Source organism: Vidua macroura, chromosome 13 (genome assembly GCF_024509145.1).
Source record: "Vidua macroura isolate BioBank_ID:100142 chromosome 13, ASM2450914v1, whole genome shotgun sequence".
Classification (NCBI taxonomy): Eukaryota; Metazoa; Chordata; class Aves; order Passeriformes; family Viduidae; genus Vidua; species Vidua macroura.
The window spans coordinates 7435691-7462386 of record NC_071583.1 but is presented as its reverse complement, the minus strand read 5'-3'; the positions used below and the strand labels follow the sequence as shown (position 1 = coordinate 7462386).

General features: G+C 44.3%; 1 protein-coding gene across 10 annotated transcripts in view; it reads right to left on the bottom strand.

Moving 5' to 3' along the window:
• Positions 1 to 26696, bottom strand: part of CADPS (calcium dependent secretion activator) — a 207045-nt gene that overhangs the window by 105946 nt on the left and 74403 nt on the right. For all 10 annotated transcript variants that reach the window (XM_053989358.1, XM_053989361.1, XM_053989365.1 and 7 more), the window contains exons 5-9: positions 25286 to 25522; positions 22869 to 22990; positions 6762 to 6873; positions 2723 to 2862; positions 644 to 710 (exon numbers count right to left, since the gene is read on the bottom strand). In XM_053989358.1, coding sequence (XP_053845333.1) covers positions 644 to 710; positions 2723 to 2862; positions 6762 to 6873; positions 22869 to 22990; positions 25286 to 25522 — 678 coding nt within the window. The remainder of the gene's footprint in view (positions 1 to 643; positions 711 to 2722; positions 2863 to 6761; positions 6874 to 22868; positions 22991 to 25285; positions 25523 to 26696) is intronic.

The window sequence follows — 26696 nt, the reverse complement described above, 5'->3', positions numbered from 1 at the left end:
CCTTGGAAGGTGAGGGAAGATCTAACAGACAAAGTACTGACCAGAACCTTTTTAGGTTACAGAGGACATCTGCCTGTTTCCTTGAAATTCTTAACAGTGGTCAAACATACAGGTCTAATGAAAACTGGGGGAGCAAAAAGTGAAATAAAGAAAAAAGCAAAAAGGAAGACACTGCAAAATGATGACCACAAAATGATCAGTGAGAGCTGCAGACAATGAGAAGCAGTAATAAATGTGAAGGCAAGATAGATGTCAAGAATGATTTGATGCTGATTCTGACATAGCCAGTGATAAAACTTCTGTACATTCAAATGGCCTCCAAATTTAACCTGAAGGTTCAAAAGAGAGCCCAAGAACCTCCAACCAAGACAGACTGTGCTTCATCCTCACCTCATTAATTCCTCATTAAAATTGATTCTCCATTTTATCAAGCAGTCAAGTGCATCTGGAAACTCAAGGCCAGAAGTCTGCAACTGGGATATCCTTGAGAACACCCATACATTTAGAAAAAGAATCCATGATTAACAGACACCCTGCACAGAACCACAGCTCAGCATCAATCACACAGCACTGAAAATGGCCAGAGGACAGACTCAAGTATTTCATGTAGTGATTTAAGATCACTTCTAGTTACATCTGTTACCTGGACCAGGACAAAGAATCGTTTCTTCCATCTCTTCCAAACATTTTTACCAATGGCCCATAAATACCTATGAGAAAAGAACAGGTGAATTCAGTACACAGGTGTTAATCTGTTGTTCTCTTGCTTTTCAGTATATTTTGTTTTACACTTAGAAACTGAAGTTAATGCACAAGGAGGAGCAATTACAAGACTCTCAAGCTCAGCAGCATTCATGAATGGGTTTATTTTTAGCCTGAGCAGATTACCTGCAAAGAAAGAGACATAAAAACCTTACAGAGCCTTAACACAGTATTAATTCTCTCTTTCCCTTTGTCTTTCACAACTAACTCAGAATGTGAAGCTCTTTAGTGCCAGTGAATAGCTACAACATGGTTGGATGGGTGAAGAATGCATTTGCAGTGGAAGAATTAAGGGAGAGAAACCTCAAATCTGCTTTAGCCTTCATAAAACCATTTTGCTGAGGGTAGATGTCAAACAGAGAGACACTTCCTACATTAAACCCAGCACACAGGATCTCAATATCCAGTGGACTGACTAAACCAGGACACTTCACTGAGCAGCTCTAAGATGAAATCCAAGAAATTGCTTGGCTACAGATAATTCAAGCAAACTGAATAATTTCTGAGGAGAAGTGAATTTACTGTTTTCTACCAAGGAAGAATTAGCTTCTAAAATTAATGTCAAAATAAGCATTAGCATTTAATCTCTGTGATGAATTGGCCACTGTGACACTATAACACAAACACTGGCAAAACTAGTGGCAGAACCAGGCTAATAATAAACATAAGGATATTATTCAGCATTAATATGTTTTATGTATCATTATAATTACTTTAGTTCTGGCTCAATAAATAGAAAAAAAGATTTCATTTTTGGTTATGCAAGGGGTTCCTTATGCCAGAACAGATCTAGCATACTTTAAACTGAATGTTTAAATCACAAAACTCCAAGTTGTGTTGCTGTGGGCTTTGAGTCCTTGGCTAGTTCAAGAAGAAGGTAATAAGTGTCCTTTTGGCTATTGCTGCTAACATCAACAGAAAGATAATCTCAGTTCTCGTAGCAAGAGGTATAAACCTCAGAGTTTTAAGCAGTATCATGTAAATCAAATGTTAGTTGAAGAAAGCTAGAGAACAGCCCTACTATCAGCTGAGGTCAGGGAAATAAACATGACAGCAGATCTGTCCTCTCTGGCTTTGGTGCCTGTGATCGTGGTGAAAAAATTAAACTTCACACAAGACTACTGGCTCTGATCTCATCAGCAGAGAAGACAGCATGAGGAGGAATTAGAAAAGATGAGTGATATAAATCACCTAATAATGGATGGAATTTAACAAAATGCTATGAAAATAAAAGTGAAACAAAGTCACTTTTATAGCACCAAAACCAGTCTGGAGAGTTATTTCCAATATTGAGCTTCTGGACAGTTTCAATTTTTTGTCACATCCTCAGCTCTGAAGAGCAATCAGAGCCTTGCCAATGGCCTTAGCTAGATCTTCCCAAGGATGATCTAGTTTGTAACTGTATGAAGGTAGAAGTGGTCAGGGATCCCTCTGGCCCCAGATCTTCTGACACTCCCTCCTGGAGGGGAAAGATGTCCCTTTTAACCTTCCCAATTATTAGTCCTACTCCAGGCAGTTGTGAAATTTATTTAATTGTGGTGTGTATTTCAGTATAAAATATGCTGGTCACACTGGGGTTTATTTCAAGTAGAAAGTGCACTGTGATTTTGGTTTTGAGAAATCAATACAAGGAGACACAGAATAACTTAAAAAATAATATTATTCTCAGTAAGAGAGTTGGGCAGTTCATCTATCATTTCTCACAAGAAAAAAACATAATTTCCTGTGACGAAAACTGTTTAAAATTTAAACTGTTTGGCTCATATGCATTAAAAAAGACTATGCTAAGAATATGGAAAGTGCACTATAAGCGACTGAATTAATGCCATTTTTATTTGTATCTTTCTGCTTCACCTCCTGTGAACTTGAGAAAAAGAGTTTCTCTTTGAGAATCTTAAAAAGCAAAATTTCCTAATGCACATTCAAAACAAAATGACTTTAGATTGATACAAATGTTTACCCAGAGTGCTTCATGTTTTGAGGCTTATCCATTCGCACAGCAAGCTTGATCTTCAGATCTTGATCAGGGCAGTTTTTGGAAACGGTCATTTTGTGCCACTCTGACTGCTTTGGGCTATTAGGAGTAGGGTGGAGAACAACCTGTAAGAATTAAAACAAACAATGTTAAAGGGAAAAATTATTCATAAAATGGGGTTTAATGTGAAACAGAAATACATCAGAACAACAGAAATACACCATGACCTAGTTTTGTCCTAGAAGTCAGTCTGGATATGTCTATTCACATCAATGAGGATGTTTTTTTATTGCTTTTCTAAAGTACAGCTTATTATTTTGAGATTAGGTCATATATTCTTTGGGTCCTCAATCAGCTCACAGGGCTGTGCACACAGAACTGCATGATCAGTTCCTGTCAGTTCAGGATGGTACATCTGACTGAGCTACAACAGCAGATAAAATCTGCAGCCCATGTCATGACATGAGTGGCTGCAGGACTCTGCTTCCATTTCATGCAGCAGGAAATGCTGGGAGGGTCTCGAGCTGGAGCACATCCACACCACACCAGTAACTGCAGATGAACACCAAAGCAAGCACTTGGCTCAAAGAAACAGAAAGCTCCAAGAGGTGAATAGTCTTTCCTGATCATGGCTGTGTTTTCCCACTCATTCATTAAAAACTACAAAGCAGAGCAGCTCCCTGGAGAGTAAGATACAGAGTATTCCCCTAGGACAACACCACATCCACCATCTTCTGCTGGTATTTCCATATGTTTCCTCTGAGGTGGCCTAATCCCCTTCCTCCTACACTGCTCCCCTTCTGATGCTTTCACTCTCAGAGGTGACTTTGCTTGGTACAAATTTATTCAAGTTTCCACCGTGCTGTAGTGAGATGAATCTTCTTTAAATTCATTAATCTTTATGCCAGCAAATTGTTTCACAATTCTTACAAATGGCAGCATTCACCCTCATTAACTGGTGTGCTGCCATCACTCATTTCTTGCTCATGCTTAGTCTATGCTCCTGCCAAACTCCAGCCCAGACTATAATCTTGTATTCATCTGCCCTTCAACTTTGCTGCTGACTCAACAATCTAGGGGCTGTTTTCCATCAAAATATCATTGATGCTATTACCCTCTGATGAATTACTCTAAAACTTATTTTATTGCCTCCTCTAAAGCCTGAGGTAAACATCAGTAGATTCTCAACTTTACCTTTATCCATTAATGTTATTTATCACTTCCTTTATTGAATTGCTTTCTCTGTTAGGAATCTGAAGCTGTTATTAGTCACACAGATAACTGAGCAACACCAGTCTGTACTGCATCACTCTTGGAAGAAAACACATTTGAGCAAATCCTGAAGATGAGAAATGAGTTCTCCACATGAAGCAGGGGGTTGTTAGAAGCATGACAGACCCAAGCTCTGAGCAGCATCCAAGGAACCCCAGGACCAGGCAGGTCATACAAGAACATCCACCTGTGCTAAGCTGCATCTCTTAGTGAGGCAGCAGCCATTCTGTGTGTTTGGGATGCTCTCTGCTTTGATTTCTACCTCTTTTTTCAACAAAAGAAACAAACGTTTTTCAGTGGTGTTGCAATTCACAGCTCTTCCCCTCCTTGCCCTCAGTAGATGAAGTATTGGCATGGCTGAAATCCATGGGAGCCCTGCCATTGGCTTCAATAGGGTCAGGATGTATTCCCATGCCTTCAGCTGCCCATTCAGCAGTGTAGGGCTTGGGAGCATTTTCCAGTTCTCCCTTGGATAAAAGTGGTGAGCTGAGGAGTGGGGGCCGGTTGCCAACTTAACACTCGCAATAGAAAGTGGGCTTTGTACCCGCCTGGCAGAGCACAAAGCCACTGCTCAAAGGGCGGCTGAGCAGGGGTGTTTTGTATATAAAACCTGCTTTCCTCCTCTCTCCATGCAGGCAGGTTCCTGCCCACTCCAACAGCTAAACCAGGGGCTTAACACGCTCCCAGTTTCATTATTATTTAAAGAAGAAATCTTGATGCAGCCTGAGCAGACACGCGTCATCTTTCGGCCGCTCTGGGTACACTGAGCATCCCTTTGAAGTTTGGCCGACTGAAAGCACTGGTGGCCACGGGCCAGGGGGAATCATTGCCAGCTCCCCACACTTGCCACTGCTGGCCTATGTCCTTCAGGCTGCAGAAACTCAGGGCTGAGGGATGGTTTCCCGCTGGACTGGGAATTAAAGCACATTGGTAGGGCTGGCTCTTCAGCCTTTCAGGGCAAGAGGGGTTGCTTTGGGTGCTGACATCTTTCTCAGAACAACATGCACAGCTAATTGCTTCCCAAGACCGGCAAAGTCAGCACTGCTCATGGCTGCCAGTGGAAACAAGACTTACAAAGCAAGAGGGGCTGCACTGAGTATAACCACTCAGGGGAAAATCCCTGAATGGCAGTGTGGCTGGCTGGGTGAAAAGCTCTGCTCAGCATGCCAGTGGATAAAGGCAGGGTGCCAGGCTGTTTGAAGTAGGAGGTTTTGAAAATAATCCTGAAAATATTATGATGCTGTGCAGCAAAACAATTGTGGGTCTTCAGCTGTAGTACTGCAGCCTAGAGGGGTCATCCTCTTTGTCAAAAAAGGAGGACAGGGAGAAAGGAAGGATCAAGGTGTGGATGAGAAAGTCTGAAGGGGCTGTGACTCCCTTTGAAGAGAAGATTGAGAGGAGAAAAGAAGGGGTAGCTTTGCTTTTCTCTCAAGCGCAAGAACAAAGGATACTTCATGAACATGAAAACACTAATAATTAAAATGAACATGAATTACATGAGGCAAAATTGCATGCAGCATTCTCCACAATAAAGCTATAAATTTAAATCAACAGCTCACTAGGACCTGGGAGAATGTTTTGCACTTTTATGAACAGGATTAACAAAACCATGTTAATTAGGAAAAATGTTGAATGGACAGAGACTCTTCCTTGTCAAGGCACAAACAGCCATGGAGTTAGCAAGAAACACCCCAACAAGTTAGTCTATAACTGGAAATATTGTTCTTGGGCTTGCAACAGGATCAGTGGCTTTCCTGACCATGGATTTCTTAGCCATAGCCATACAGGCAGGATAGAGAGCAAGGAGTGATGCAGGGCTGGACAGACAGAGCCCAGGCTGCCCCTGGAGATCACCTGGGTCAGGCTGAGCCACAACAGGAGGTGCCAAGTTCTCTTACCCTGAACTGATTTTCATGGAGTCATCATCATACTGATCTCTGCCTGAGAAGCTGAGGAAGGCATGGCAAGGAATTTGCTGACACTTCTGCCTGGGGCCAAATTAAACAGCTGCACAAGATCCATGGAGACAAGTGCAGTGTCCCAAAGGCATAGGAAAGTGCCATCCACAGATATTCTGGAGCTGTGGGCTGCAGTGATCAAGGGCCACCAGTGCCAGGGCACTGGTTTAGGGACCAGAGGTGAGGGGCAGAGATGGGAAGATTTGCTCTGTGGCCAATACCCTGGGAATCTGAGCTCTTTGCTTTGTTGATGGGAGCAATGAACCCTCATGTTTCACTCCCCAGTCCAGCCCCACTGATGCCACCAGCTCAGCCACCATCCATTCCCAGGGAAGCCAGGGCTCCAAGCCTTTTGCAGGGAGTATTGCAGTCAGTGCTTTCAAGAGCTCAAACCGTGCACTGGCTGCTCAGCAGATATGACAGAAACTTAGCAGTCCCTTGCCAAACTTAAATCCCCTCTTTTTGCTTCAGCATAATCCCCTTTTCTGCCTCAGGAGTGTCCATTTCCGCAAGCAACTTTTAAGGCTTTCCGGACTGCCAATATTGCACACAAGATCCTCTGCTTTGCTCAGAGCAGGCACAGCCAGCTGAAATGCTGCCATTAAAAACTCACAACAAAGACAGCATGCGAGATGCACTCCTTTCCAGCAGTGCAGAGCTTGCTTTCTTTCCCCCTCCTGAAGCTTGGCAAAAAAGGAGAGCATGTTGTACTCCAAAGATATTTCTGTACAGGAGAGACTTCTCTAGAAAAGCAGGGCTAGAAGGAAACATTGTTAAACTCAAAATCTCCTTACCCTCCCAAGCTCTTTGTCCTCCAGAGCCAGCACTCCTGTGCTCTCTGTGAACAGCTTCACCTTCACTGCAGGAAGTGCATGGGTTGTTGTGAAGTCTCCTTGGGTGCCCCAGCTGTGAAAAGAAGGACAAAGAGGTGTTCAGCTCAGCTGGCAGGTCAGCAGCAACACTGCTCAGGCATGAAACAGTTAACCTAAAAAGTGTCTGACACCAGACAAAGTGGTTGGGTTGTGTGAGTGACAAGGGTATTAATTATCTTCTTTGGGTAATGTGGGACAGATGTTTGGAAAATCCATGATGATCCTTTGGGGAAATAAAGAAAGCATCTGGGAGCAGCACGAAACCAAGTTTAAGAGAACTTTCTTAGTTAGAAAGAACAATGTCTTCTGCAGTGCCAGCCTGTGTAGTCACAAGAGAAGTAGAGGATAGAAGACATCTGCACCCAGGATGTCTGTAATTACTCATGCCTCTGCTCCTCTCTTGGCTAATTATCTCTCCTTTCCAGGCTGAGAGTGAAGTTTGCTTTTTCTGAAGAAACTGCAACTTAACCTGGGTTGCTTTCCAAGTCTCAGCCCAAGCCAAGTTTAAGTTCAAGCCATTATGTCTGGAGTAATCCTAGTTTGCTAGGACTACAGAGCAGGACACCAGCTCCTTGTAGGTGGGACTGCAGTAGCCAGGAAGACACCACCTCTGCAAGTACACCATGAACCACTGTCTACTATTTGTACTCTGTGAGTCCTTCCCTGGCTTGGAAAGGAGTGCTATGGAAGCTGAATTACCCACAGCCTCTAGACACACGTCTCTAGAGGACATCTACAAGTTTCTGCAATCACAAGTTGCCCAAATGGAGAGAAAGCATGAACTCATTCCATGTGGGACCCTGCCAAGAGCGTGCCATGAGCAACACCTCTGAGTGATGTGGTGGAACATACAGTGCATCCCAGAATGCTGCAAGTTAGATGAGAGATTACACCATAACTCACCAACCACTCCTATTCCCCCTCACTCTGTAAATGACACTTTGTCACTTTAGGCTGTCCTCAAACTAGATCCTCTGCTAAAGAAAGGCAGTTTCCTTCAAAAGGCTCAGAAGACATGGTCCAGTGACTAGATGTTCCTCAAAGATGAACACCAAGCCACAGGTTTAGCATTTGGAAAATAATCAGTAAAAATAATTCACTTCTCCTTGTGCTCTAAGAGTATGGGTTTATGCTTTGCTCCCCACTGAGCAAATCTTGTCCGACTGAGCTCAGCAGATGAGCACGTTCATCACAGAGCTGATAACAAACGGGTTCTTCATCATCTTTGCTCGGAAGCTTCCTCTCCTGGTGTCACTGTTTCACATGTTTTGTTTTTTATGATGATGCATCAAACCACCACCAGTGCCAGACAGCAGAGGTTTGGCTTAAATTATCTACAGCACTATAGGTCCCATCAGGTCCTTTATATCATATCTTTTTCATGTGTAAGCCATCAGCTACCTAAAGAATATTTCAAGGGTAAGAAGCAAGAAACAACTTAATTTTCTAATCACAGATTCAGGTCACAGGTTATGTTTTCTCTCAAAAAACTGCATTGTCACCAGGAGGGAAAGGAGGAAGATTATCTTGCTTTGGGTAAGAGGCAAAAGTAAGAAAATATCCAACCTTACACTGTGTATTTTGACAGCATCTGCTTTATAGAACTTGTATCTCTGTTTACTATTAAAAAGCTCTTATTTGCTGAAGCATTCCCAGACCATATGTCATCAACAAATGTTACTAACCAAATACAAACAGTAATTTTCATTAGGTTTCCTTCATGGGAACAACATTAACCACAAAGAGAATAAATGTTTCAAATGACAGCAAACATACATAGCAAACCCTTGACAACACTGGTGCTTACATATTCATACACCCAAAAGCCCTGAAAAGATCTGCGCCAACAAATGGAGACCATCAAAAGTTGAGTTTTGTGCTGGTTGGAGCCTGTGGTGATGTCATTAGTTGCCATAGTGATGCTCAGCATAAGGACATAATTCATGCCACTGAAACATCATTTGTATTCAATCTGAGTACCCAGTTTATCTGGGCTGTGTATTAAATTATTGTTCAGAAAATTATTTCTGGACAGTAGCTAGGTATTAGGATCTTCTGAGGGACTAACAGTGTAATGGTTTCATTTCCATATTTAATCATTAAGCAGGTTATCACTGCAGGGGTTCATTTGTTGGGTCGCTGGGACCCGTGGTGGACAAATGCCATGAAGTATCAATGCTATTTTGTCCCCCTATCCCGGAACCCATGCTGACACCTCAAAACAATAAAACATCTGCAAATGCAAACAAACAAATGTTATTCTGGCCAAAAGGATACACGCATACAGATGGATACGTATGGATGTACAACACAAAAAAGGTACACAAGCAGAACAATCCTGACAGCACTTCCTCAATCAGGACAGTATTAACTATCCGAATCCTGCCTGAACCCCTCAGCTCAGCATTTCTTACTGGACAGTGCATCCCAAAGTCTGGAACTGATAGAGAAATGCTGCTGTGCACAGAGAATTTACTAGAATCATTGCTCTATTTACAGCATCTGTGCTGCTCCAGTGCTATCACCAGGATCTGCTTTTGTCTCTACGATTTCTATTTAGGCATCAAACTTAGGATAAGCAGCTAAACTCTTCTGGCTGCAAAGTGCCAGAGGTTGAGATATGCCTCAGGTGCTAACTTGACAGATGCTGGCCCTTGTTTTACCTTCTACAAGCATAATAAGGAAATCATCACTGTAGACTTTGTGTCTACTGATTCACCTAGAGGTGCCATCACAGTTACTGACCAAACAGCCTGAAGTGCTAGCATTTTATCCTGAATGGAACAAAAAATAGCACATATCCAGAGGGTGTGAGTGGCCAATAAGTAACAAAGGTCAGCTCTTGTCTCCCATTACTTCCACAGCCTCGTGGAGCATTTGAAGGATGGGCTCACCTGTCTGATTTCAGGAGCATTTGGGAGCTGTCACAGACACTGCCCTCACTCACACATGAGGGGCAGTGATGCCATTGCCAATGCAGGAGCCAGGTTGCTCAGACCTAGCTGCTCTCAGCTGTCTTGGACTGCTGATCTTAAAAACCTTCAGGCTGGTGCTATTCAGCCCTTCCCAATTTATGGCCAAAATCTCTAAGACCACTCTCCTCCCACTGATGCTGTACCAAGCTCTTACCCTTCCCTGCCATAAGGTCACTGCAGAAACAACTGTTGTCACCCCATGGAAGTGCAGAGCTTTACTGATCTTTGACTGTAGGGCTGAGGGCTTCTAAAATGCAGATATAGCAATTATAAAGTTAATTACCACACAGCTAAAAAGACAAAAACATTAAAACACTGTGGCACTGCTAAGTTAAAATTAATGATTGAAATACTATTTGGGATATGAATAAGGCTTGAGCAAAATCCTGTAAAGAACCCTATCTTGACTGCAGGTATCACATAAAACCAGGCAGGAGGGTCTCTGAATCCAGCTGACTTCAGCTGCTTTTCTTCATAATATCCCACTTATATGACCTACAATTTTCTCAGCTGTCCTTGAGAGACACTGATTTAGTAATTTCTGTCCAACTCAAGTATGTAAGTTCCTCTAAAGGAAATTTCCACACCTCTGACCTTCCTAAAAGCTAACATACACATTTAATACCCAGAAAAATTAATTAAATTCTTTCATTCATATACTCTGCTCTCCAGCAAGTCTGCTCAACCCCTGCCTAATTTAAAATAGTCACCCTTCTTCTGTCAATGCTCTTGTAACTTGATGTAGACAGAACACTGATGCCTGTGATTTATATAAATAATGAACAAGTGCAACTGGGTTGTATTGCTGGGCCATGAATCAGCCCTGCTAACCAGGCTAACAGAACAGCAGCTGCAGAGCCATGTGCTTTCCACAGGGGGGACACTTAAACGTCATCTACGACCGCTTCTCATGGGCTTCAAAATTACCAGAGGATATCTTTTATCCCTCTCCAGCTTGCATAGAATAAACACAAAAAAATCAGAAAATGAAAATAAAAATGTGTATTAAAGGAGAGCTATGCTGTCCCCTCAGTGGGCTCATTCCAGGTGTGCATGACACTGGCCACAGCAGTTTCCTGGGACAGATCTTCTCTGACGGACATGCTGCCTTTCTGCTTTCTTCCCATAAATTCACCACTTCAGTAAAAAAGTCTTGCAGAATAATATTCCTACGTGTTGGCCACACTTGCAGGAGTGTACTGAGCCACCTGCTCAATATAGTTTTCCCAAATTAACCAACTAAGCAGCAGTACCTGTTCCCTCCCAAGACAGGAACACGTCCTTGGGAAGATAGGACATGGCAGGCAGCTGCTTCCATCCCTGCAGGGTCACCAAAACCAGCAGCAGTATCACCTACCCTCCTGCACAGCCAGCTGGCTCTGTACAAGGGCACAGAGGTCTAGCTGAAAGGCGTTTAATATATGTGACCATGTCTGGGACAACAGTTGAAAGGGCAGCTGTCCTTCCCTTGCTGTCCTCTACTGTCAGGATGGGATCTGGTGAGGATGAAATTACTGGCCAGTCTGGCTGCCTCCCTCCCTTGTGCAGTGCTGGCAGAGAGGATTGTGCTTTATGCACTTCTCTTCATTTACAATCCTCATCTCTTCTCTTCTGACATGTCTGTGTCCCTCCTGGTGTACCTGTAGCTAGGTCTCCAAAGTGAGCTGGCTGGTGAAGGGAAGTTCATCAAGAGGGCAGCACAGACAGTAGCCTGACAGACACTGCCTGGGCTTGGTGACTGCTTCACCTTGTGTGGTGTGATGCTTTTAATCCAGCCTTAGTTTCTCAGCTTACTGTGGTGCCCAGTCATGGTCCCTGCTGGATCTGGATCCTGCTCTGAGAATGGAGAGCTCAGATCCCACTTCATCACTGGAGACTGAAATGCTACATACAGTCTCAGTTTAGTTCTCCCAGAAATCCTGTCTAACAAATGATGGTTTTATTACTTTAGCACACTCCTGCCCTCCCAGAAGAGACCTTTAAATCTTGGGCCATAAATCATGTATGCCCATGCTTGAGCACTGGGAAATACAGAGTTAGAGCAGAAGCACACCAGGCACTGAGCTAACCTACCTTCACACAGCTGATGGAGTAGTGTTCTTTTCCTCTAATGTAATGCTAAGCTGTGTTTCTTTTCTACATATTCCTAGAGACACAAGTGAGGAGGAAAATAAACAGGTTTGAAGTGTTTTTAACAGTTAACTATTTATGAAGAAGCACACAGGACAGATTTGTACTGTATTCTCTAATGCTTTATCTATACCAGCCATTCAAAAACATGAACTAGAGGTTGATGATCACAATTATCAGTGATCTATCTGAACTTCCCTTGCCCATACACAGAGGCAATAGTTCATGATGATTGAGCACACCCAGACTCACTCAGGTCAACTGCAAACCCTCATGCAGGGATGGCATTAATCCCACTGGGATGAAAATACCCATTTTTTTAAATGAAAAGAGTGCTTGGGAACTTCTAGGAAAACCATAAACTAGACAATGGCTGGAAGAGCTGACAGCTCCTTGTAGGGAGCAGTGCAGGTGAAGCACTGAACTGGCAGGGATGTGGCAGAACAGATGTGTCTGTCACACATGGCAGAAACAGGTGCTCACACCTGCACCAGCTGGGTCACAAATCCATAATAAATAGAAGCAGGGCATCCCAAAGCCTTGAGAAAATACATATTCTTTGCAGCTCTTGTGGGTAATGGCAATGGATAATAGGTTTTTTGTTTGTGTCTTTGGGATTTGAAAAAGCCCAAAGGCACAGAAAAATTCTGGCTTTTTTTAGGCACTCCAAGAAAGCTCACAGGCTGGGTCTCACACCTGGAGGCCTGTGGGATGCACACACACAACTCTGTTACAGCAGGAGAATGCCATAAACAACTGCCAGTCTGGGGATGCTGTGCTGGGACAGCTACAAACTAATCTGTGATTTCCTACAGTAGGACTACAAACCTCAGTTGAAAACCCACAAATTTAGGGGACTGTACTACTGTGTAAATGTGCCTCAGTCACCTGCTTTGGGCTCCTGCTATTGCAATAAGGAGATATCTAATTAAATCAGTAGAGTTAGGCCTTAATTTGACTCATCCCAATTTAGAGGCAGCAAGCAGATGAAGCAATGCCTGACATAGAGGGCCCCTGTATTTCCACTGCTATAAGGGTGTGCTGGAGGTGACTGCTGCATATTCACAAAAAAGATTTGAAATTAAAATCTCAAAGAACACATACAGATGCATATACATTACTCATGCAAAAACATCCTGGGCTAGGAAATACCACTCAGGTTCTAAGAAAGGCACCTCTCCATTCTGCCTGTAGAAATGCATGGAGAATGGTTTGCATCCATAATACATCTTGATACTGAGGGGCTGCTGAGCCTCCTCTGGGATTCCTCCCACAGTACAACTTTGATGTGTTTACTCACCTTCAAAACTGGATAACCAAAGACATCAGACACAGATTGACAACACAGCCTATTTTTGTTTACATTTGTTTCCTCCCCTTCCTTTCAGCTGCCAGAACAGCCTTTCAGTCCCATCCCCTCAGAACAAGCTGAGCTGAAGTGGGAGTGACAGCACAAACAGATTTGATTCCTCCCAGACTTTCCCGCACAGGCTTTGCAGTGATTTAAAACGCGCTTTCACTGATGCAGCTCCTGTGCAGGTGCTGAAAATCAGCATTTCTGCAGGCACTGGCTGGCAGAGAAGGCTGTACCTGCCTTCCCTGCAGCCAGAGAACACCAGGTGAGGCCATATCTCTGCATGGAGCACTGATGTCTGCTCTGATGGGATAACCCAAGGATGCTCTGTGTGAATCCATCGTTTCCCATGGCATCCTAATTCCTGCCGAGCATGGAACACCCCCTCTGCTAAAACAGAACACCACTATTAAATATTTTGCTTACAAAAAGGGTGCTTCTTTTCCCAAAGACACCACTGCAGAAAGCACTATGGTGTTATTCAAAAGGTGAGCAGACACAGTGTGTCGCTAAGACTGGGCTCCTTCTACAGCAGCTAAGGAGGTGTTCCAACCTCCAGCACTTCATGGTCTGTCCTTTTCTGTTTCCACAGCTCTGAGACAAAATGTATGTGTCACACACGCAGGCACCATCTTGCTTAACATCATGCAGACAGCAGTACCAGACCATCTCTCCCTCCAGGAGCTGCAACTCCCACATCCTCAAACTGGCTACGGCAGCACTACACCGCCGGCTGAGAGAGAAATATGTCTTAGAGAGCATCACATCTGTGCCCGAGTGTGCAAGGCACAGAAGGATGAGGATAAAGCTGACAGAGACTGCAGCAAAGCAAAGCCTGCAAAGGTCTGCTCTTGATCTGCCTGTGGCTCACACACAATCCCCATGGATCCCATTCCAGTGCCAGCACAGGGCACTGCAGCCAAGAGGAGCTGATGAGGCACAGCTTTAGGAACCCAAAAAGGGATGATCTTTGCTATGCAGAAAATACAGCTTGATTTGTGTTTCCTGAGAATGACTGATACACTGGGGAAGTGTCATGAGGAAGGAAGAAGGGATGGGAGGTGGATTTAAAATCACATAATAGCTATTTATGGCCACGAGATGGCATTCCTGCCCCAGAGATGTCCCTCCACCATGCCTGCACCCAGCCCAGCACCACACACCCCTCCCAGGCCACTGCACCCCAGGCTGGACTCTGCTGCAGAAATCCCTCAGCTGGTTTGGATGTGAAATTGTGGCAGTGCTATTCACCACAATCTTTTGGGTATTAACAGGGAAAATTAAAAAAAAAAAAAAAAGAAAAAAAGTTGCACGATTACTTTCCATTATTTAAATGATGACTGCTTTTCAAATGCCCTGTACTCTTCAATACTATCACAATTAGGGGAGAAAAACTCAGCAGGAGGAAATGGAAGTCAAAGCCCAGCACTGTTTTACTGGGAGGTCTGAACTGAAAGAAAAATTGCTTTTACAAGGGCTGCCTACTGTGTGTACTCCATCACTGTATCTGCTTTGGATACAGCATGAGTTTACAGCTTCATTCATTAAATGCCTCTGTGCATTTACTGTCTGTGGCTGTGACCACTTGAATAGGGTGACTCGAATGCCACACACACGCTAATCAAAGTTTCCTTTGGCCAAAGATGCTCCATTGACCCAGCCACAGAGCTGCTCACTTTACAAAATGACCAAATATGATTAACTACTTCTATCAGATCTTGTCACCCTGGAAGAAAATACAACTGCAGAGGACTGCCATTGGTTAAGGCCTGGTCATGATTTTGGACTTAATAAGGCCATACCCTGCTAGATTTACATAAACTTGGTATCTCACAAACACAGACCGTGGAAAAGGAGACAGAAATCCTCTGCCTGAAAATATAGGTTACTGGTTTGTGCCAACATAGCCTAGACCCTCCTTTATAAAACTTAGTAGAGAGCAGTGAAATATTTTCTAAATGCCAACAGCAGCAAACAACACAAGGTGCTAAGAGAGACCAATCTGATTTTTATTTATGCCTCAACATGTATTATATTCTTATAGGGGATAAGAATATCCTGACTCCCCCTTTATAGTGGAATGGGATAGGCAACCTTCCAAAATCAGCTAAAAGGAGGAACAAGAAATGTGAGACCATCTCTTGTTGTGCCACCACTCCCATTTTGCTGTCCTATATTTTCTAAGCCAGGATCCAGGACAGGAAGCTCAAATCCAGCCAGACACCTGGGTTTGCCTTGCACAACTTTTGACCACAAAAGTTCACACTAGCATCTCCTGGGTCAATGGGGATGAGTGGACAATTCCAGCAGGTGATGCCCACCTAGCCACCTGCAAGCTCCTCTCTCCATGAGCAGCCTTCTCCACGTAGTGACAACAGTACCTTGGTCCCTTTAAGTGCTTTTACACTTAGTTCTGTGGTTTGTTGGGACATGCAGCACATTTACAAAGCCAGTACACTCTACCTTCATTTCACAGAAAGGACACCTAAAATGTTGAAAAATCACTGTCAAGGTTGGTCTTGTCATTTCACCATTCCAGAGCTTTGTCCAGACAGGAGCAGGCACAGTACCAATTCTTTAAAATGTGTCCTCTATCTCCCTACTCTGCTTTGCAGAATAGCAGCACCCCTCATTAAATAATAACGTGCACTACTTGCACACAGCACTTAATAAATAAACCAGCAACTGGGCCCTTTCACATGCCTCATCCCCTGCCTTTCCCTTGGCAAATGATGTGCTGGACTTACACTAAGGCATAGCTTATTTTTTTTTTTTTAGAACACCAACTATGAACAATAAACACCATGACTGAATGTACCCCAGACCTTGCATTCTGCAGTCCTCCTCTTAATTAAGCACTATTTCAGATCACGGAGTCTCAGTCTCATTTCAATGTCCTTTTGGTTTTTCCTATCCCCATCTTAAGGCTGCAAGCATAGGAGTGATGAAGCAGACGGGTGTCGATGAAAATCGCCTTGGGCATCATCACACCTTCTGGAATACTTAAATTTGAATGTATGTGCTATCACAGGAATACATAATTCCCAAGTGCATAGGAACACTCAAGAAATTAGACAGCTGGCGAGAAAAGCAAGACATTCATCTGTGAAAGAGAAGGTGCATGAGCTCAACCCTTACTAGACACCAGAGAATCCATGTGAAAGCAATGCTATGTGTGCTCTAAAAGTCAGGGAAAGCACCGTCAGAGCTTGCACTTACTTGATACTGGAAGAAACCAAGTACAAGGGGTAAGTGTAAAGAAACAAGCCTTCACTATTCTTCAACACAGCTTCTAGTGTGGTACAGGAGAGCAGGGACTGAACATGACACCTTTGGGAACGGGGCCCCACCTGGGATCACCATCCACAGCCCCAGCAGAGAATTCCATGGCTGTTCAGAAGGTTCCTCCACAGCAGTCTGGGTGACACTCAGGGTAAGGAAATCCCTACAGGATCTTGCCTTTCTTCTGGAGAAAAACTCAGCTGCTTAATCTAAAGTAGAATTTTTGTCCCACAGTGGCTGAGCTGGGTAAGAAGCAATCCTGCAGAACAGCTATGAGGGAGCATCAGAAAAGGTTCTGAATTCCTAATTAAAAAGGGCAGTAAATCACTTGCACAAAGACCTCCCATAATAGATCACATACTTGCACTCGGGTAATAACTTTTTATTGCAGTTTTTGCTGTGCTTAATGACTTGTCCACAGACTCCACTTTCAGAAATGGGAACATCACAGCATAAATCTCAGGAGCATTATGGAAATGCTGTCATACAAAAGAGGACTTGAAGAGCAGGTAAAACCAAGCTAACAGCAGAACCCTTCAGGTGCAAAGCCATGCACAGTCTCATCAGAAAACTGTCTCCTAGGCATGCTAAATAGCTCTAAATGAAGAAAACTTGTGTCAGGGATTTGGACCCCACTTTGTACCCTCCAGCCTTAGACACAGGGGCTAAAAGCAACTGCCCTGAAGTTCCTGTCCATGTTATTTTCACCTCTTAGCCCAGCAGCATCGTGGGCTCAGGGCATCTGCACCATGCTCACAGAGACCAAAGCTGAAGACCTCTCCTGGAAGACATTTCCCCAACAGCTGCCTTGGGGCAGACTGACCCTCTGCTCAGAGCCTCACCTCAGGAACAAGGACTGTACCTCACAAACAATGATGTCTGATGTTTGCTGTACTCAGTCACCTGCTTTAACACATTCCTAAGGCTCCCAGAGATTTCCTAAGGAGAAAGAGCTGCAAACATCTGCACAGCTGTGAAATGAAATAATGTGACTGGAAAAGCAATCCAATCAGTATGGGTAATTAAGACAGCTTATATTTAATGCTGAAGCCAATTAGATGAGAGAGGAGGAGAAAAAAAAAAGCAAGAAAAAACAGCTATTTCCTAAAATTTCCTTTTGCTTTGTTTTTTACCCAGCATCATGAATTTTGCTTACATAGGGCTTAGCTAAGCATGCAAACTTAAGTATGAATGTTTACTTAAAACTGTGTAGCCACACAGGACCTGTGCCTGAACTTTGCCATATCTGGAAGAGACCTACCAGGCCTGGCAACAGCAGCTGTACTGAGGGATGCACACCAAGAATTAAACTCTACTCTCACTCACATCAACATAAACCCCTTTAGTTTAGCAGAGTCAAATTAGTTATAGGGAATATGGAATATTTGAAATTTATGCATTTCAGAAGGAGTTTTCTCATTTTACCACAGGGAAGTGTTCACAGCATCTCCCAACAAACCGTGGCAGCAAAGCACTGACTGCAAAGCCCTCCTGTCACAGTCCTCTCTGTGCAAAGCCACTGGGCATCAGTTCAAACTCCACGGCCTGAGGCAGGGGATTCCTGAATGAAAAGACCAGATTTTTCCCTTCTGCAGACAGAGAAAGCACCCCTGTTGGCCAGCCTCCTTTCCCAGAGGGCTTCTCCCTTTGCTGCTCAGTGCCCATCTCCCAGAAGGAGAAGGTGACTAAACAGCACTGAAGAAGGATGCTGTGCAGGTCCTGTCCCTCTTCATGGTCAGGCAGAGGGCTCTGATGGATGTGGCACACTAATTTCAAACAAAAACTCTGGCTGAGTGATAAGCTTGGAGGTTTGGTGCAGGGATCTGAACAAGGGCAGCCTGTCGCAGCAGAGAGAAGCAGCAGAGCTGTCAGAGCACCTTGAAACAAATCAGGGAGCAGCATCAGAGCCAGCACAAAGATAAAACCAGACACCCCTGTCTCCTAGGGAGGTGGCTAAGGGAAAGGAGATGGGGGAGGTTTAGAAGTTTACCAAAGACATTACTTTATCAAGAGTGAATTTCTGGAAAGGGCACAAGGCTCAAGCCCTTGGTCATGACAAATGTAAGATGTGGCATGGAGTCAGGTGAGAGCCATTGAGTGTCCTTTCTCCAGCACTGCTCTACAGCACACACTGAAAAAAACTACATGGAAAAAAAAATCCCAAGCAATGAAAAGTGGTCTTTCCTCCTTCAGAAAACAACAAGCTCCATCCTCACCTCTCATTCTCTGAGCTACTGCACAACCCTTGCACTCTGACTGAAGAGACTGTTCTGCAAGGGGGATAGATAACCTCAAAATGAAAACACTTCCAGAGGAGCAGCCCACGCTCCTGGCCCTTTCCTGGCATGCCAAATGCACAGACAGGTTGGCCAGATTCTTCCCCCACCAGTATTAACTGCTTTTACCCCAAATGGTTCAGCTCAGTTCAATGCAGGGACACCCAATATTCACTACTGTGATAGAGAAGAGAACGAGACTTTTCTGGGTGCCAAAATAACTCCAGAATCTCTAGCATTTATTCACAAGGCACATAGGTCCTTGCTGGTGTTTGGGTCTCTTTTCTTTTATTCTGCTTACATCAGAGAAAGGTGATAAAAGATGCTGACCATGAGCACTGCCACAAGCACAGGTCACTGTTTAAATATATCCAGCAGTTTCTCTAGAGACTTTAGGACTTTAGGAGAGGGGGGTTGTAGCTGGATTTGTGCTATTCCCAAACCCTTTGACAACCCTGTTCCCAGCTGCACAAACAGCAGCACTACTAACAGCTCCTGGAAGGGCATTTTGGAGACCTGCAGAGGACAGACCACAGGCCAGTACACAGGTAAGGGGGGAGAGATATAAACTCCACAAACATCTGCAAGAATAGTTCCAGCACAAAAAGCAGTAAAATCCTTCTCACACTGGGATTTGAGACATCTTTTAGAAGCATCTGTATGTTAGGGAATAATACACAAAAGCTTTTTCTTACACAACTTATTAAAAGCACTACTAATAAAACACTGCAAGTCTGATCTGAAATGAACCTTGCTATTTCAGGTCTGGCTTTCTCTAGAACTGTGTCATCCCCAGCATCTGTGCTGAGGCAGATAATCCTCACATGAAGGGATTGGGCTTAAAATGTCAGGAATCCAACATGAAGCCTGAGAAGAAATAAAAGGCCAGTATTTCCTGTTGTTCCCAAACCCACACTCCTGCCACACAACTCATCTGATGGCTGGGTATGTGTGGCTGCTAAGCCTGCTGCTACGTTGCCTCTCTCAAGATCTGCAAATGGGATTCAAGCTCCAAAGTCACTAAGATGCTTTCTTCTCAAAAACTGCCCATTTTGCACCAGTAGGATGAAAGAATCTTGCACAGACCTAGACCAGTGCTTTTGGAAATCCTTCCCTGGCTGGTGAACTGCCATTTGCCATTAAAGATGTGGAAGCTAGGCTGGAACCCCTGGCATGGCACTGAGCTGAACAGCAGCCACCATCACCAGTGTGCTGTGACTTGAGTGCTCTGAGGGCTGGCATTTCAAGGACACATGAGAATACAGTGAACAACTCCACAAGTTAGGTAAAAAGATGTTCTACAAGGTTGAGTGGCCCCTAACACTCTCCATCCCAGGACACAGAGCTGTCATAGAAAAGTGAAGTCTTCCAGTGAATCTTACTGTTCAAATGTAATTTTTCTTCCTTGATGCTTATGAGAAATTTAGCCTTTTGTAGCCTGTATAGCCTCCAGACAATGGCAAAGCTGAATTTCAAACAGTTTCAAGGCTGACAGTTTAAAAATGCTGCCTGTTTCCAGACCTGCATTCACTGCATATTCTGAGCACAGCTGCTTAACCCACATTTTTGAGTCTCTGAGATATAAAACTTCTGGGATGTACACAGCTAACTTGCTTCAGTGTTTACAGTTTCATAGTGCTGAGGCTCAAAATCCCCAAGTGTTCTTCACCCTCAGGCCAGGCTGCATCCCCTACCAAAGCACAAAAATCCTGGGATGCTGGGCAGTGAGCAGTCCCTCATGCCTTCACTGAGCTGCTTCCTTTCTGTAGGGGTGGTTTGCTTATTACAAAAAGCACAGAAGCAAGCACAGTGTGAATGACCTCAGTGAGACTGATGTCAGTATCTAAACTAACACCTCCAAAGGCTGTTTTGCCCGGCCATAAATCCTTTGTTTCTAAGGCAGCACTGCTCAAAAATGCACCAAAATCTTCTCTGAGCTGTTTCTACCACTGCCCTCATCACCAGAGTACCTGAGGGCCTTCAAGTCTTGTATTAAGCAAGATGACAAACATGTCACATCTGATTCATTCCCTCTTTCCTTCTCAAGAGAGCTTAGGTACAGTAAATTGCTTTCACAGAGCTTTAGTTTCCTGTATCTCTGCTGCTGTGCCTGGGAGGGGAAGCAAGATGAAAGAAACACCTCTAATGCAGAGAGGAAAGAAGGACAAGCTTTTTGTGATGGCCTCTGGTTTCTGTGAAGGTTATTCTAGAGCCTCAGCTTGGGTGGTCTTTGGTTCTGGAAAGAAAAGGTCTTAGGACCCTACAGGAATACAACTGTCAAACCTACTCCTCTCCTAAGCCATTTCCATAGGTATTAGCCCAAGTGCTGGAGCAATCCAGAAGATGTGAAGCCTGGCTCACACCTCTACAGGAAGCCAGTGCAGAGAGAGGATGAGTGTGATGGACTAGCATGACGTTTACCACACTGCAGCGCTCAGTGTTGGCTGCATTTTCTTGGGGGCTGATGGCTTCATGCGCAGGCACTGTACATTTAATTATAATAAAAAGACCTACTCAATTAAAGAGTTCACTCCTGCAGGTCTTATTTTCAAGGCAATTCTCATAGAAATAGTCCTACATCTTGCAGTAAGAAGACCTGTGTGTGGAAAGGCAGATCCTGTGAGCAAAGGTGGGATGAACAGACCAATCTAAACAAGTACACGTGACCCAGGAAAAGTGTGCTTTTTCAGTATGAACAGTAGCAATTTCCCCTAAATAGAGCCCAACTTTCTCCACTGAAGCAATAAGAATACCTAAAATAGTGACAATTTTAAGTTTGCATGGAAATTTTGCTCTAAGCTCAGCTCTCTTCCTTCCTTCTCTAAAGCAGATTTCAAAGCATTTTGAAAAGTCAGCCAGGCTGCAGCACTTTCCCTGATTGGGAATATTGTTTTTGAACCGCTTACTGCAGATTCCTGCTGCTCTGGTGCAGCACAGGGCATGAAGCACCAGTAATTTCTGTGCCTCTGTGAGAGGACAGTGACAGAAGGAAGGCAGCCTGTCCTGGTCCAACCTGCATCCCCTGCTCCTGAGCTGCTTGCAGTGCTTGTGCACTGCCTTGTCCTGCAGCCGGGTGGTTCTGGATTGCCTTCCACGAGCTTGGGAAGCTCCAGGCAAAACGCCTCTGAGGACTGGCCACGGGGAATGGGATATGAGCACAATAGCACTGCTCCCTACTCCTGGAGGAGGCTTCATACCACCTTAGCAATTCTCTACTGTCAGGAAGTGCATTGAGAATTTGATTTAAGTGTGAAATCTCTGCAGTCATCCAGAGAAACACTGCCTCAAATCCAGAGTGTTTCAAGTTAACTAATCCCACAAACTGGAAAGGAAATAAGCCATTCATCATTTTCTCCTTCGAAACAGCAAAGGCCAATCACTACTGGTAGGCACTTAACAACACCAGATAAGACAAAAGAAAGCCAAGTATGGGGTCAAAAGTGAGGATTTGGGGCCGAGGTCCAAGAGGACAGAACAAGACTCTGCCCTTGAATGGGACTGGGCCAGAGAGGTCTCAGAAAAAGCTTTAACTGAGTAATTTGAAGCTTTTCCCAGATCCCCTCTTCCACCTCTGGCTGCCAGACTGTGTCCCTGCCAGCTGTTCTCTTTCTCGTAGGACTGCCTAAACCCTGACAGTGAGGACAAGATAATGTACCTATACCTGATGGCACCAGTTCAGATGGACACTCAGGCAAGTACTTATCTAAGCACATGCTTAACTCCATCCCTATTTAGTAAAGCACTTATGTATAGGCACAAATTTATCTCTCTATGGCTACACGAGACATAAGCCTCTCATTAACACTTTATTCCCCTTGGTCAGGGGTTATGTGCCATTTTTAGCTGCAGGACAACACTCTGCATGCGTGCAAGGCCATGTTTCTCCTTTGCCTCTGAGAGACCCCTCTGCCCTCACCATGCAGGAGCCAGAGCTATCTGCAGTGACTCAGCAGTGCAGAGACAGGGCAGAGGAGAGCGTGGTGGGGAGACCAAAGAGCAAAGCAAGGCTTACGTTGGCTTTGAGGCTTCAGCCTGGTCTGTCTGCAGCTTCTCCCCACCTTCAACTTCCATGGTGCAGTACACGATGCGGTTGGGGGCCAGTGACTTCAGCCCCTGCACCTCCATGATGACAACCTGCAGGCAGAGAAGGAGAAATGTAAGAGGAGCAGCCTCCCTCAGACCCTGCTGTGGCTGCTGAACCCATGGGGTCAGCCGGTGCTGGGGTCCTTCACACACTGCTGGATGTTCACAGGGGCAGGAGGCAGGGGTGGTGGCACTGCCCAGGCTGAGTGGGGACTGTGGCAGCCAGCCAGGTCTGTATGGAGACCAGGATTCCCTCTGAGTGCACATGGGCTCACTGAAACCCATGGGTGCCCAGGGCTGTACCAGGCTTCAGGAGATGGGCTTCAGAGACATGGTCCTGCCTCATCTAGAAATGCCTTAATATGTGAAATCCAGAAAAAAAAAAGTGCACACGACTACTCATCTTGTGCCAAAAGCATATTTTCCATATTAATCATAGAATGGTTTGGGACTGACATTTGAAGATCATCTGGTCCAATCCCCATGCTGAGACATGGACATCTTTCAGTAGATCAGGTTGCACAGAGCCCCATCCAACCTGATCTTCAAAAATTCCAAGGATGAAACACCTATATCCCAGTTGTTCCCTGTCCCAGTTGTTCCCTGTTCCTACTACCCTCATCAAAACCATTTTTTTTCTTATACTCAATCTAGATCTACCCTTTTCCAGTTTAAAACTGCCGCCCCCTGTCCACTCTATAGCTCTGGTTAAAAAAAACAAAAACAAAACAAAAAAAAAAAAACTTCCTTCATCTTGCTTATAGAAAATCTTTCTAATTAAGAAATCACCACCTAAGTTCCTTGCAGGTAATTAATTTTTTTCCTTTTTTAAAGGTGATTAATCTCATTAACCACACACCTTAAACATTTCTACAAGAATCACTGTGGGAGTTTCTGTTCATGTTCTATTACAGCTATTTATGTAGTATATACACAGGGGTTTAAAATTCCTCTCCTCGGGTCTTCTGATCTGTCTGGAGCTGAGGATCCTCTCCCTGGCACACAGAGCTCCGCAAAGCCTCTGATGAGTGCACATTTTTGGTAAAAGCTTTCTTGCAGCAGGAGTTTTGTGCACTGAGCAGTGCCCAGACTTGCCAGCTCCTGAAGTCAGTGCTTCACTGGGCTTTGACTTCCCACCAGATGGGGTTCAGCTGGAGCAGAGCATTTGTGACACCCTGCTGTAAGGGTGTCCCTTCACACACAGCTGTACACACTGCACAGCTTCTGCAATAGGGGGGCTACTTTGTGAGCTTTGTGGTAGCTCCCTGCTCCTCCATATGGGAATGCTTGAAAGTCAGCCTTATTTGATGCTGCTCTTGAAGGCACCATCTCTGGGTTCACAGCCCTAGTTTTAAATAAGACTGAACTGAATACTATAAAGATGGTTTCAGACACAATGAGTTAAATTCCGAGACTGGACAACCAGGGTTATTAAGTTTTGCATTAGCATAATATGTATAGCAAGAGACCCTGTAGGAAGAGAAATAAATAGGAAACTACACAAAACCAGCATTTTCTGATTTTTCTGCATCTTATATTTTTGACTCCATCCTGGTAGTTGTTTTGACAATGTAACATAAACCCACTCATTGACAGACAACAACAATTCTGTAGGGGTGAGCTGATGACTCCTTGAAGTAAATATGCCCACAAATAGACCACAAATGTGTTTGCACAAAACAACTGAGTTGGCTGAAAACAGCTACTGAGCAACACTGTTCCAGGACTGAGGCAGCCCGTGTCGGAGGCAGCAGCAGCACCCTGCCTTCCCCTGGGCTGCACAGACAAACTGCTCAACAGAGCACTGAGCAGGAAGTCAGCATGCAACAGAGAGCAAAGAGCAACCCAGCACAGCATAGTATTGCCACACAAACTGCAAACCAATCTGTTGGGTGAATTCAAACCCCAGGAATTTTTCACAATTCTTCAAAGAGGAAGCAATTCTCGCAGGGAAATGTAGCAACCCCTCTAGCTGGCAATAGTTAAAGATGTTGATATTTACAGTGTTGCATTATTGTAATGGTTTTGGGGACAATACAGGCTCAGGGTTACTGGGCTACACTCAGTAACAAACTGCATGAAGAGATCAGTTAATGATGCAGATTTCTGAGCCGTTTGATATACATCATCACAAATGCCAGACAGTGAACATCACAAAGATTTTTCCAACAAGGTGGTGAGACACCAGAAAGGACACAGTGTTTAATCACAGGCAAAGCTTCCAGTAAATAGAGAGTGATTTCTACTCCCTCTCTCCACCTAACCCAAATTTGAACTGAGCAGAAGTTGGCTGCTGTGCTCTTTACTCCCATGAATTCTGCACACCGTTGTGTGCATGTAGCTTACCTCCAGAGAGAAAGACAACACGACGTCTGACTTGGAAAGCTGGTTCTCATTTTCCTCTCCCATGTCAATTATTGAGGTGTTGTGGCTACGTTTCAGCTTCTGTAGTTTGAACTCAGAGCCTCCTTTAGACACAGGCATGCTCTCCAAGTTTGCCATCAGGAGATTGACAGATGACTTCAGCTCCTCAATGTACATGTTCTCCATTTCTTTGGACACAAATTTTGGAAACTTGCGCTCCTTGGATTTGGAAACAAACACAACAGAATGAATGTTTGTGACTTGTTGCAGTGGGAGAATCCCCCAAGAGCATCTGCAGAGGTTTGTAAGCAGGGAGCTCCGACAAACCAGATGACAAATTACAGCCTCCCCCTGAGTAATGTAGAAACATTATTGCTAGTTTCTCACAGAATTACTACTTGGCACTTGTCCAACTTGCCTGTATCTTGCATGCACTTGCATTTCACTGACTTTTCTAACTACAAATGGGCTTTTTCCTCAATTACAAACACTCCAGGCCAGATCTCAACTGAACTTTGTGACCAACAGCAACTTACTGATTCAGAGGATGCTGATAGTAAGAAATTTGTTTTCCAGTCTTCCAATTGTGCCAGTTTTTTAAAAAACACTTCTGAGCAGTTGCTTAATCAGGTTTCTAGGTGTGAAAGGAGCTCAAAGAGGGAAAACCAGCTATATGTGGGCAGGAATGTTTGGTTCTAACTGGAATAAGGGGTAAAACATCCTTTCTACTACTTGCCAAGGCCTGAGCCTCCCCCCAAGAAGACAACTTTTAACTGTGAGACTTTCCAGAGCTGCTTGCTGTCAACAGGAAATTTAAACTCTAAAACCAAGGGTGACAGTGAGAGCAAAATATGATGCTCCCCAATGCACATTCTCAGCTTTGAACTGCTGCCCATCACCAGCCTGAGCCCTACATCTTCTGACAACTCCTCCCATGGCCTGAATCTGCTCAGCATTCAAATGTCTCTCAGTGGGTTACAAGACACTGTGCAAGGCATAAGACAGTGAGGCAGCATCTGCAGCCAGGGAACACAGGGCTGATGTGCAAACAATCTTGGTGGCAATTCACAACATTGTAAAAAGCCATTTTTAAAATGCATGCTAGAAGAGAAAACAAGGTCATGTTTCTTCTAGAAGACTGTCATCAGGCTGCTGAGAGAGTTCTCCTCTGCACTAGTTTTTGCATCAGTCCTTAAGATCTTACCCACTACAAGCAGAGCTCACAGCAGCACTCACACCAAGCAGCTGAAGTATAGTCATCTGTTTCCAGCCTCAATCTTGGGAAGCAATTCCCACTTGTAAATCAGACCTACAGTGAAATAAACTACCTAATCAGCCTCCTGTATTGTCTGTGCATTATATAAGTTGCAAGTCACCCCTAGGAAAAAAAAAA